At 44.1% G+C, this 13,745-nt stretch overlaps 1 protein-coding gene across 2 annotated transcripts in view; it reads left to right on the top strand.

Moving 5' to 3' along the window:
* LHFPL3 (LHFPL tetraspan subfamily member 3) overlaps positions 1 to 13,745 on the top strand; it is a 252,163-nt gene that overhangs the window by 203,241 nt on the left and 35,177 nt on the right. Inside the window, exon 3 of one of the 2 annotated variants that reach the window (XM_037387422.1) lies at positions 12,502 to 12,549. The exons of the other annotated variant lie outside the window; for it this stretch is intronic. Within the exon in view, the coding sequence (XP_037243319.1) occupies positions 12,502 to 12,518 (17 nt within the window). The 3' untranslated portion in view covers positions 12,519 to 12,549. The remainder of the gene's footprint in view (positions 1 to 12,501; positions 12,550 to 13,745) is intronic. 2 annotated transcript variants of the gene reach the window in all.

Below are 13,745 nucleotides of genomic sequence, written 5' to 3'. Positions count from 1 at the left end.
CAACATACACTTCACGCCAGTCCCTCTGCTGCTTTCTCCTAGTCTCTCCTCATTCAGGGCCCTCTGTCTCTCTTCTTCTTCCTCCCTCCTCTCTCTTCCTCAGCTGCTCTCTCTTCTTTGGCTCTCAACCACTTAACAGAACCAGCCACAGCTGCACCTTACCTGCATCGGCCAAGCCACCGCCCCTGAAGCCAGCCCACAGCTGTATATTATCAATGATAATTAACCTGCCTTCGTTCCTCTACACGACTGACCAAGCAACAGGTCTTGTATGTATGGCTGCCTTCTCTTCACGGTTTAAACATAACATCAGTTCTTGTGCAAGCTACAGATTGTATCAGCTGTGATCTGATGCAGTGTCTGCACTGTTGTTGAACAGTTTAAGGTTTAGGAACAAGCTCTGCACATCCCTACTAGGAACACCCCTGTTTAATGATGGTGGCTCGTTGTCAAACACTCAGGGAAAGCAGTTCTTCATATCTCTGTCCTACACGCTTTATTAACTCTACATAGTGCTGATGTTATACCCTGCAATATCAAGCCAAACACCTTAAGAAGTCTTTTGTATTGTGTAAATCCATGCTTTTTATAAGCCATCTTGAAATCTGGTGCAGTAGCAAAATGTTTGTCTGTGCTGCGGAATTCACTGTGGCTGTTAGTTCGGCAGCTGGAGGCAATCTCCAGCCATAGTAGCAGAGAACCCTCGTGTGCTTATTTACCCTGGCGCCCTACCTATCTCATTAGCAGCGCAATTAAAGAGGCAGTTCAAGGAACTCCTCCACATCAATTCACTGAGAAAGTTATGACAGTGTTAGAGAGAAACAACTGTAATTTGTTAATGAGCATTTTTCTGGGCAAATACAGCATTTACTTAATAATGATTCCCTTACCCACACGAAGGGAGGACCTACCTGTAGGAAATATTTATTGAGGTGTGGGAGGGAGACTTGGTGATGTCCAGGGAGCATTCTCTCCTATCCAAAATCCCAGCCAGCACACTGCAAATCTGAAGATGCACATGGCTAAAGGAGGCAGCCTGGGCTAGGAATGAGTACCACCACCAAGGATCAAGGCTTCATCCCCTCCTGGCCCTGCAGAGGTCCCAGGGGAGCTGTGAGATGTCCCAGCAGATTTTGTGAGAGCCAGCTGGGAAGATTTAGTACAGTAGAAGGGAAGACAATAAGTGCCTTCCTGGAGTACAAGGGTAGGAAACAGCAGGGGTCCATAGAAATGCTCTTGAGTAGAAGCTTTCTACCAGCAAGGAAAAGCTGAGTATTTCCTCTGCATTTTGTGCAGAGCTCAGCAGGCTTGCATTTCAAATGCATCCTGGCTTTTATGTTTTCTGTCTTCTAGCACAGACAATCCTTCTGTGCTGTATTGGCTTTTCTGCATCCCAAGCTAAGGAACCTATCTCTCCCCTCACACTGCAAGCTGCCTACCTTTTATATCCTGCTTTGTGAATGCTTGAGGAGTGTGATTTCTGAAAAGTGGGTGCTATAGTATCGTTGCATGATAGTATGACCACTCTGTGAATCTAACCCACAGGGCACGAACAGCCCCAGGGCACTCTGCACCAGCACAGCAATGGTGGGATAGGTATATACTGACATTTAGTTATAAAGGTCTTCATGAGTGATTTTCACAATCAAATTCAGAAAAACTGCATCCAAATACCATTTATTTAATGTTTGAGTATTACTGTGACAGCCACAGGAAAGCTGATGTATTTTGTCTCCTCTCAGAGTCAGGAACTCCTTTAGGCAATGGTACAGGTTCTCAAAAACTGCTGAACTGCTGTGCTGAAACTTTAAAGGAAAAAAAAAAAAACCACAAAAAAAGCAACCTGAGGCAGAAAGAAGTCACAGAAGATTCCAGCCCAAATTATTAACATTGAGGGTATTTATTAGCAACTGCAAACAGGAGTGTGCAAAACACCCAGCGAACAGCATGGCAGGCAGCCCGGTAGTCGGTACCACTGCCTCCCTGATGCAGCGGGGCACTGGCTCCAACGGGGCTGTACCAGGGTCTCCTCCAGCACCCCACTGCTTCCCGCACTCCCTGGCTGCCAGCCATTGCCCTCCAATGATAAAGCAAATTATAGGAGTCCCTTCATTTAAAGCAGTTGTAAGGCTGCAGCACTAACTGGCTTTCTGCAAAGAAATAGGTGAAGTCTAGACCTAAGGCATTCCCAGCGAGCTGGGTGCGAGTTTTCCTTGAGTTCCTTTGAAATCATCCTCTTTCACTGCAGAATTTCAGACTAACAGCTCTTCCTTTTTCAGCCTTTCCTGCTGGAATAAGAGCTTTTATCCCTTCACCCGTGCCAGCGACGCGACTGCTGTGGGGCTGCAGGGAAGGAGGCGGTGCAGGAGGCTGGCGGTGACTAACCTTATCCAAAGGACTTCTGGGGGGCTCAGTTTCAACTGACTTTCAGAAAATGAATGTCCAACAAAATCCATTCCTGTGCGAGGGGTGTAATGCACCCAGTATCACTAGCTACTTTTGAGAAACCTGGTCCCAGCATTCAGCAGAAGGAGGGCAAGGTGCAGCTCCTCCTTCCTGCGACAGCATCCGCGCAGCCCCAGGGTGATGCCCTGGCCTGCCTGTCTGTGTGGAAGGACAGTCCCATCACCCACAGGCAGGTTTCTCCCTGGGATTACCATGGCTGTGCTGTCCTGACCAGTTACCTGCCCAGCTGTGCTGGGGTGACCTTTATCACCCTGCGCTGTGGAAGCTGTTCCACTTTTTGTAAATGTCTCCAAGTTCACTGCATGGGGGAACTGAAACTAGGGCTTCCTCCCTCGGATGAAAGGAGCAGGAACGGATGCTTTGAGTTAGACCCTTTGGTCTGCAGCTACCGGCTGTTAACAAAGAATGATACTTTCCTTCCCCCTTCTGCACATAGGTGGTACTTGGTTTATGGTTTCTCCGAATGCTTTATGTTGCAATTTTGCTTTTGAAATATGCACCTTTTAGAAGTCACTCTAAATTCTGGTTGTGTCTCCATTTCTCCTGAGGAGATGAGGCAATGCACTACCTGTGTCCAAATTATATAGTTAGCTACCCAGGTGCCATACACAAGCCAAGCAGGATGAGTAGTGGGAAAAGGAGCATGGCAGCACTTTGCAGCCATTGCTGTGTATTTTACTCCTTGTACTCTTAGTACAGTAAATTGCTGCTTGCAGAGAGAGCAGGAATGCCCCTGAAAAAATGCAGACACGAGGATGCCAGGATGGAGCAGGAGTAGCTGTGATACACCAGCTGGCTGTCAGCTCGTTAGACTCAGCACTTGTTCCTGTCTGTGCCAGCCTGCAATTTCAGAGGAACTGAAGCTGCTCATCCCAGGGTTGAATTTGGGTCACCACTTCTCTTTGAGCATTTTTGATGATTGCCTACTACATTTGCTAGTGATAAGTGCTCGGTGTGGGGGAATTTGCAGGGGTGATGCTGTAAGGAGAGAAGGAGCTTGGCTGTGACAAAAGGGAGGTGGTCCACATGGTTTCTGGGTCCCCTGGCCCTGTGCAGCAAGGTGCTGAGCAGTGTTGGCAGTTCCCAGCTGCTGCTGAAGAAAACACACAAAAAGCTGGTGACCCTCTGAAACACAAAGCGCTGGAAGGATGTTCAAAGAACCTGGACTCAGATGGCACAGGGGATGCACTTGCCCTGTGCAGGGGCACGCTCCATTAGCTGTGCCATCCGGAGGAGAAGGATGGCAACAGTAAAGTCAGCTGGAAGACAGCTGTTCTCATGGGTTGGAAACTCTTGAAGTTAATTACAATGGCCCTGGTACTACAGTTACACATGGCATTTATCCAATATTCATCTAAATGAGTTTATTCTGGTCCTGCATAACTGTGATTCCTGATTTATACTAGTTTGAGATCCAAATCTGACCCCTTATCTAGTGTGTTGCATACTGATGGTTAGAAAAATTAATTTGTCCTAGAATAGCCTGGTTTTGCAAGAGGGCATTGCACTGAGAGCTTTTCCTTGTATAATAATTTTGCTTTAGAAACTGATTACTCACGATTCTGATCAGATCTGAATTGCAGATATCTGGGGGAGTGTAGCACTGGGATATTTTAGATTGAAATAGCTCTGCTATCTGTTCTGCTGTAGCTCTCTTCTAAAGTAGACTTTATGTTAATAAATTACTCTATAGATTTGTAAAGCATGGCATAGAAACATTATATACCCTCTAAGTGCTTTAAAATTAATTTGTTCTTGAACATGTCCATGTATGAATGAATTTGACATAAGCCTTTCAATTTTATGCTTCACTACAGAAAGTGTACAAAGTACAAACTGTAAATCAACAGCCACACTTACTGAAATAAGTGCCCATAATTTAAAGAAGATTTAGATAGAAAAATAATAACATGTACAAGAGAGCTGACATACAGCCCTAGGACCTTCTAACCTAAACCAGCAGGCTTAGTGAAGTAGCACTGATGTACAGATCCTTTAGGCTGGGGCTGGCTCACAGTGGCGAGGAGACTGCAGGGAGGCTGTTGAGATTGTGATACTGTCTTGACCACCGTGTTGGTGGAGCCGCAGGATTCACCAGCAGCCCTCCTGCATGTGCAGGGAGAGCTCACGGGCATGGGCTGTCATGGAAAGTGGTGGTTTCAATGTGCATGGCTATTGCTCAGAGGTGCTGAGCGGTATTTAGCAGCAACATTTTTAGTTATTAGTTAAGAAATGCAATTTGGGGTCATAACAGTTCTTTATTAATTTGGTCAAATTCAGCACTAGTTTTATCTGATAGTTTGGACCTTGGTGGCAGTTTCCCTCTTCCTTCCCAGGTATACTGATGTTGCTGGAGGATGTGGCTCCAGCCCTCCCTATCCTGGGAGCGAGGAGCCACCTCTGCCCTTCTTCAGTGCTCATCCATCACACTGCACAGAATTTTTGGGGAATGTGTCTGAAATCTCTTCTTTCAATATAGTTTAATTGGATTTAAATGGCTTCAATGGCCATTCCCACCAAGCTAAATCCCAATGGTGCTGTGCCTCAACCAAAGGCTGTACCAGGCTGCAGTCATTCAAACACACATTCTTCCCCCTCTCTCAACTGCTGCAACGAAAAGTAAAATAGCCACACCAGGAGAGCTGGAGAACATCTTATTTCTGGTGACCTCTGGCTGGAGCTAGGGAACATCTCTACTAAAAGAAGGGCTTTGGCTCAAATCCCTGCATGTAGCAGAGTGTGGGTTTGACCTCAATGATTGTCTTTTCCTTTGAGTACCAGGTCAGGGAAGAATAGCTGCCATACCTGCCTCTCCCACTTTGTGATACCAGGCTTTTTTTCCTCTACTTTCATACCACGTCCCTCAAATTGTATTTTGCTGATCTGAAATTAAATTAAATTTTTCAGCATTGCATTTTGGAAGGTTGACAGAAATCTTTTTTTTCCTGGTTCTGCTGCTGAACCAAAAAAAGCCCAGTGATTGTTACAGCTGTCACGGTGAGAACCCTCTGCTTGCTGCCATGAGTGATGCTGGGAGTCTAGGGAGACCCAAAACAAAAGCAGCAACTTAATAGGGAAAGAAACTAAAAGGGACCTCACTCAGCTGCCGTAGAGATAAATATTAAAACTCCCACTGACTATAGTGATTCAGCAAAGAGATCTTTCTCCTCGATTACACAGGTAACTTTACTATACATGATATACACCTCAGAAGCAAAACCAAACCTTTGGATGGGGGAAATAACTTTGGGGACAGATCTTTTAAAAATCATGCATTGACAATAATAACATAAAGGGATGAAAACTAAAGGTGGAATTAAACAGATTAAGTCCAAACTTCATTGCTTCTCTGAGAAGACAATGGAAGTAAGCTTCAGTCAGGAAAAGATGAAGGAAGTATGGTTTTTATTTTCAATAGGGTGTTAAATGCTGTGTTCTTATAATAATAGGGACAATGTGGTGCTTTTGTTCCATAGTTTAAAAATGTTTAATGGCTTAGGTAATGGGGGTTCTAGCACCCCTGTGTTTTGCAACTTAGATACCATCCCTAATATGTTTTGCACACAAAAGCGCTACCTAAAGGGAAGTATTATTATTACTAATACCCAATTCTTACTAGAAACCCAACAGTGTTTTTTATACAGGCTATTATTGTTATTATTACTACTAGTTATCCTAGTGTACAACTAATATTATCACTACTATTAATAGCTGCCTGTATAAAAAAATGTTGTTGGGGTTTGGGTGAGTTTTTTTGACAAAATCAATAGGGAAACCTTTTCTCCAAATATTTTTATTAGAAAATATGACAGAACTACTAAGATGTGGTACACTTCTCTGCTCAGCCTTGCTATTAGCCTCCCCTGGGGTGCTCCGGGATCCAGGCAGGTGCTCAGGGCCTCATGCTCCAGTTCCTGCTGTGCTGACAGCAGCGTACTGCCTGCTCTGCTGCAGAAACCAAGTCAGTGCTTTCTGTGCTTCTCTTGCCTGTCCCTTTCCCAGCCAGCATGTGAGAAGGAGAAAAATGTCTTCTCCTCTTCCCTGCAGGCTCCAGCAATGAAGGTAGGTCTGGCTCTAGAGTGCAGGTCTCCATCCAGCAAAGCTTTTAAGCATGCAATTAATCCATCCCCATTTAGAAAAGTACAGACACAGCTACATTTTGCCAAGCAAGACCTGGGAGCATATGCCAATTAAGGCACTTTGGTAAGTGCTTTGGTGAGCGAGGCTGGGCAGCTGATCGGGGACCGCAGAAGGGCGACAGCAAACGATAGAGGGAGGGCAGCTCTGGTGGCATCGGAGCAGCAGGAGCAAGGAGGGCTGGGAGTCAGACCATGACTCAGGAAAGCCCACTTCTATTTCAGTGCCTTTGTTGGCTCTGGTGTCACCTTTTCCAAGTCACTTCACTGTGCCATTAGAGTTAATAACAGCGACCTCCTTGACAATATCCTTCTGAGATTTACTACACACGAGGAGCACACTGTGAAAGCCAAGTGTTAATGATGACATCTTTGGTGAAATCACCTGGCTTTGGTATAAGTTCCATTATCTCTCTAGAAGCTGCTCAAAGTCCTTGATTCTGACCTTGGGGATACAGCTGGGATCTCACAGATGTTTCCCACTGCTTCACACAGTCTCAGTTAGGATCTGCCCCGTCAGCTCAGGGACATGGAAGGGGACACAAGTCAGGGCAAACTGCTCAGCTCATGGGCTCAGACTAGCCCTCCAAACACCATGGGCAGATTTAAGGGCAGCCGAGAGAAAGTAAATACAGCCCCTCTGCTAGCAGCAGGCTGTGTGTGTCACATTCATGTGATCCAGCATCAACACCTGCAGGGGAAACAGTGGCTTTCAGGAAAGTTATTTTCCAGAACGAAAACAACTGAGTGGATGGGAAGGAGGGAAGTGAGATTTCCATTGCTGGGAGAAAAAAATAAACGCTATAAATAAAAGACTAGATTGGCTGAAGACCATGGCTTCTTTCAGGGGGCACTCAGCACTGCCCAGGGCCAAACCACAGCTCAGCAGAAGAGAGCAGGTCATGAATCCAGATGCTCATGTTGTCCCAAATTATGTGCTCGGAGTACTCCTTGATACCCAGGCAGCCTGTCGCCATGACTGCTACTTACCTTCGGTACAGGCGCTCTTAATTCACTGGCACGTTTGAAGCACCCGATGAAAATCTCTCTGATGATCTCAATTTGGAAGCCCTTCTTCTACAAAATGCTTCACAGGAAAGTCTCTTTTTTTAGGAGATGTACGTACCCAAAAAGTGCTAAAGACTATATTGTTCAAGACAAATGTATGAATTGCTGTCATCTAAAATAAGCAGCTAGTGCAGTTTGATGTACAGCAGAAATTTTCTGGATGTTACAAAAATAGCCCCTTGTATTAATCTGACAGGTCTAGCCCCCACAGAGGTGTGCAAAGACTTAGCGCTAGCAAATACCTTCTGATGATGCCTTGCTGAGTCACTACATCACCAGCTCCAGACGGAAGCCTTTGTCTAAATATATACTTTATGTTTCACTAATTGCTGTGACGTGTAAAATAGGGCATGTAAGCATGATACAGGTTACAGGGGCTGGACTGTGATGTTTAATTATAAGCTACAACATCTCAGTGTCATAAAGATTGTTTCTATTAGTGATCTGACAAGGCTTCTTGCATCTTACTGCAAGATGTCTCTGTGGCTTTAATTCATTGAGTGAGCACTTTCCTTTTCCCTCAAGAACAGGAGAATTTCATCATAAGAAACAAATTAATCAAATACTTTTTATACTAAATATGCTTAACCTAAAGCTCTCTCCCTATTATTTCATAAATGCCTTGAGATTATAGAGGCTCAGCTAGCTTAGTAAAGATGAATTGCATGTGATCCTGGGAATACAGCCATTGCATTAGTTATTATTCTTCCTTTCTGTTGCGTTACACTTTTTGTAAATAATCTGCATGTTTAATCAATGGAGACTAATTAAGAATACAGGACACACTTTACTGTTGTATTAACACCTGTTCATTGCCATAGGCAAGATGTCATCAGTATTTTTTAGATTAAAATACTACTTCTGGAGATATACATCATGGAGAATTTTACTGTAATCGTTACAAAAGCTAAAAGAATATTTTGTCACTGGGCACAAACAGCAATATGCAGATTTGCAGCTATATAACCAAATGCATCATTCACCCATGCATATGATATTTTGGAAGAAAGGGATTATAATGGACTTGATTATTTCTTCCTATAGCCCAAAATTCGAGGAGGCCAAAAGACAGAAGAACCTCTTTAAACTACCTCCATGCTGCTCTACACATCTAAATAAAACCAGTCAAATGCTGATACCAGTTATTGCACTGTAAATATGTACTTTCTTCATTGACTTTAATAGATTTTTCCTAAATTCACAGTGGTAACAAAGCAGTTACTGCTGCCCCAAGCAGCTGATTTGTATGTCAGATAATACGGTGGATAAATGCCACTGAGGGCCGGATCTATCAACTTTGCTTGTACAAACAATCGCATTGATTTGAACAGGATCAATCAAGTCAGCGGGATTTACTCAGGCAATGTCTGCATTAAGAGTCGGAGCAGGGCTGCAGGGTGACCCGGCTTGTGCGGGGGCCCTATGTCCGTGCCAGTGGCGTGGTGGAAAGAGGATGTTATTCCAGGCAAGCTCCCACTTGGCCCCACAATTGCCCATTGTCAGCTGCAACAAGCACAGTAAATGGGAAATTCACCTCAGAAATGTTCTCCTGATCCCAACTGAAACATGGATGTGTGCATAAGCCCAGATGGCCCCAGGCCTGCCAGTGTCTCATGCACATTGTCATGATTTACCAAGGGAAATAGGTTGGGGATTGGTCTTCCCAGTTCACCATGAAGCGCTAGGTCATTCTAATGGCTGGTCTTGTTCAGGAGCGTCCTGGTTTTGACTGGAATAGGGTTAACCTTCTTCCTCATAACTGGTACAGTGCTTTATTTTGGATTTAGTATGAGAACAGTCTCGATAACACACTGATGTTTTAGTTGTTGCTAAGTAGTGCTTACTTTAAATCAAGGACTTGTCAAGTTTCCCATGCTCTGGCAGTGAGCAGGTGCTCAAGAAGGTTGGAGGGGACACAGCCAGGACAGCTGACCCGAACTAGCTGAAGGGATATTCCATACCACAGAATGCCATGCTTAGTACATAAAGTGGGAGAGGGGTTAGCAGGGAGGTGCTGATCACTGCTCGGGGACTGGCTGGGCATCGGTCAGTGAGTGGTGAGCAATTGTACTGGGCATCGCTTGGAGTTTTTCCCTTTTGGATTAATTTCTCTCTCCCTCTCCTTCTCCTTGCTTTTTGTTTTAATTATTAAGCTGTTCTTATCTCAGAAAAGGTTCTACCTTTTTCCCCAAATCTCCTCCTCATTCCTCTGGGGGAGGGCTGTGAGCAAGCAGCTGTGTGGTACTTAGTTGCTGGCTGGGGTTAAACCACAACAAGGAGACAGCCACCAGCTACATACACTTCACCTGCTTAGAAACCTATATTGTATGTGTATTTTGGGGTGAAGAAAGTAAGGTTCATGAAAGGTATGTCCCTCAAGGAAAGATGCCAAGGGGGAACTCAAGGAAGGACAAGAGTTTTACCTCTGACCAAAGGAAACCATTGCTTATTAACCAGTTGAGGGCCAGAAACTATCCCTACTATGGCTACATGATACTTACTTTTGTATGGAGGCGAAACAGTCCTTGACCAAAGAGGATGGCAGGAGAGTCTCCTGTGGAGAGGAGGTGTTGCCCAGGACAATAAACTGGTGCAGATTCCCCAAGAGGTTTGAATGGGGAGATTTGCTTTACTTCTGTATGTTTTACACTAACTGGGTGATAACGAACCCTTCATCTCCTTGGGGATGGTGAGCCTAAACCAAGGCGCATGGGACAGGTGACAAGCACTTGAGCTCGCCTGGGTCTTCTCCCCAGCATCCCAGGGGTGAGAGTGCATGTCCCTCAGCCCTTGGTGGCTGCAGGGATGGCATGGCTGGGGGGCAGGACAGGCAGGGACATCCTCAGGCGATGCTGGGGAAAGCTCCCTTGTCCGAGGAAAGGCAGAGCATGGGGAGCGTGGAAGCCTTCGTCAGCACTTGAATAGGGTCTCAGTTTTCCTAGGGTATTTCGCAAGTGTCTCCAGTTGGTGTAATGCTGCTGAAAGGTAGCGACTGCCGCCTAATCCGCACGAAACAGCATCGGTTCCACGTAGCCGCAATGTGCCAGAGGGAGGCAGGGAGCCAAGCACAATTACGTCCCTACAAATTTCTGATCGTTGGCTCGTGCAATGCAGAAGGATCAAAATAAAATAGGGGAAAAAAGTAAAATTATGTCAGTATCACTTGTTTAATAAGCTATTTTACTTCATTTTCCCCCAGCATTGTAAGACAGCCGCTTTGCTTTGTATCTCAGTACTCAACCAGTGTGCGTGTTCTTCAGCACTTCTGTTCCATGTTTCATTGCTGAAATAATGGTAGGAGGCAAGTCCATGGAGGCACTCCAGTACCAGGATACGAACAGTCGCAGCTTCCAAGAAAAAAAGAAATGCAGCAAATTCTTTTTTTTAAAAAAAATGTATATACACACACACACACACACAGATACCAACATATATCTGTTTTTCTTACTGCCTACTGTGAATCTTTAGAAAAGGTAATATATTTTCACCACTGACATGCCAATCAGTTAATCAATGCAGTTAAATATTTCCAGCTACTGTGTCTAATTTCTCTGCTGTATTTTACAGTGCTTCTACATTAGACCTAGCTAGAAAACACAACTCTGATGTTATTTTGGCTGTTTGTGATTTATACATCAAATCCACTTTGAAGTTCTTAAATTCTTTTCAAAACAGTTTTCAAGCAATAATGGAACCATTGCTCTGTGTTCTTAGTTAAGAAATTACTGCTTTAAGGTAGTGTCTCAAATTGTATCTGTTTTAGCATCTCCTTTGAGGCTTCTCTGGCAGAGCACAAGTTTAGACCAATTGTTTACTCTGCCACTCCCTCAGGAGAGACTCTTGTTCCTTCCATGCTTGTTATGGATTTTTAGCTGTTCAGCAGTATAACATATAGATGTGCAAGTAAAGATTTTTTCTGGATACAAATTTTTCAGCTTGCAGGTGACTTTCAGTATCTGTCCTCATCAGACATGAAAGGTTTATACACTTACACAAAGTACTGTAAATTCACAATAAATTATAGGAGTGGGTGACTGAAGATACAGCCCTTTGAGATCCAAAGTACCTTTAGGTTCCCCTGGGCTTTCTCAGGGCATCGTGGGCATAAGGTCTCACCAGAGCAGGCTTCTGTGGGTACGTAATTAAAAGCGCAACACGTGGCTGCCTTTCACATCTAAGCTGTTAGGACAGTTTGTGTGTATAAGGATTTGTAGACTGGGTCTTTCAAAGGATACCTATGATTCTGGAAGGATGATAAAAAATGATGAGCAATGTGTCACCAAGATGTGCATGTGTTATTTTCATTTTATTACTGTAATTTCTTATCTAGAAGAAAGACCTCTGTAGATCCATACATACTGAGATGATAACTGATGTAGTTTTATCTCTGATCTCATTGATTGTTCTGATCTGTGGTTGTTTGTTTTTTAATTTTGCATCTGTTTTCAAATGTTTTTGAAGTAGCCAGATTAACGTAGTGTTTAGAATTGCCCACTGATCAAAAGGTGTTACTGGGAGTTTTGATTCTGTCGTGACGGCAAAAAACCCACAGTAAAACAAAAATTCTTTGCTTTTTTATGTGTTTATTCATGTTCTGTCACTCTTTCTCCTCTGTTAATCCTGGTTTTTTCATCTATCTCTTAGTAACCCATCGAATCGCTCACCTGGCTTTCAGAAAGTTCCCTGTTGGATACATTGAGGCAGAAGCCTGAACCATTGGCACTCTCCACACTACAGCCAATAATGAAATTGTTTACAAATTATACTACGATGTGCAAGATCTCATTTGATTTTACCTTAACTATTTTGTTTTTCCCTCCCTACCTCACAGATGATGGAAATGCTTAAAACAAGTTAAGGTAGTGTGACACTGACTAATGTAAGTGTGCGCATGGCATCCAGGAGACAAGCTGTGAAATGTTTGCGCGCTTCTGCCAAAATAGATTGTTGCATGGCTTTCTGCTGTTGTCTCGTGTTTCTGATGTTAGGCAGCATGTTCAGCAACATGTAAGCATTTCGTTTGATATTTATATTCCCAGCTTTGGTTTTGTATAGTCTTAATAGTCCACGTTTTTCAGGAGCTTGTGGCAGCTGCTAGTGGCAAATCTGCAAGCTGTGTATGTTATTCTTATGTTCAGAAGTACCTACGAGGATCAGGGCCCCATTGGATACGGCTGTTTAGAAATACACTGTAGAAATGTTGAAGTGTGCAATTCAGATGGGTCAGAAACAGTCTCGACCCTTCTTCTGTGCTTGCCGGTGGAAAGCATCAGCTCCCCGTCTGCCTTGTTTAGAAGTCAAGCCTGGCACCGGTGCAGCTGGCTGCTGCGTATGGCTCTGCTACCCACCTCTGTGCCTTTGCAATGGGAATGCTTTGTGACGACGCTTCTGTTCTCAAACTTCGTGTGACAGATGACACATTGGAATTAAAAATGTTATGTTTCACAGTACTGTTTAAAAGAGACTACTATGGGCAAATGCGATGTTCTCCTGTGTTTATATACTTCTTTTAACCGTAGTGTATGTAATGCTTATGAAGGTGAGACCAATCACAGCATCTTGAAACATAGAGGTCTTCTTCTGCTGCCTGGTGTTGGGAGGCAGAACTCAGTTATTCCCTGCCTGGATTTCTGTTCACCTGGGATTGCCACTCATATTTTAAGCACACTGTAGGTTTTGCTATATGAGGCTGGTCAGATATTGACCAGATTGCCCAGCAAAGTAGTGTCATCTCCCTCCTTGGAGGTACTCAGAACTTTACCCTGGACATTATTCTGAGCAACCTGCTTTGGTTGGATCTGCTCTGAGCAGGGAATTGGAATACATGACTTCCAGAAGTCCCTTCCTACTTAGAGTTGTCAATGATTCTGTGATTTCCTGGCTGTATGGGTGGGGAGTAGCATGAAGCCACCAAAATATCTTTTGCTATGCTGTAAGCTATGATTTGAAACCAGATCACCAGAGATCAGTGCGCCGGTCACTGTTCCACTTTTCTGGATAATAAAATGGAGATTATCAAATGCTGGTTGTTACTCTCAGTATACCCAGTTCAGCCACGTGCAACGGAGCTACATG

Source organism: Falco rusticolus, chromosome 5, assembly GCF_015220075.1.
Source record: "Falco rusticolus isolate bFalRus1 chromosome 5, bFalRus1.pri, whole genome shotgun sequence".
NCBI classification, from domain to species: Eukaryota; Metazoa; Chordata; class Aves; order Falconiformes; family Falconidae; genus Falco; species Falco rusticolus.
This window is presented reverse-complemented; position numbering and strand designations above follow the sequence as displayed.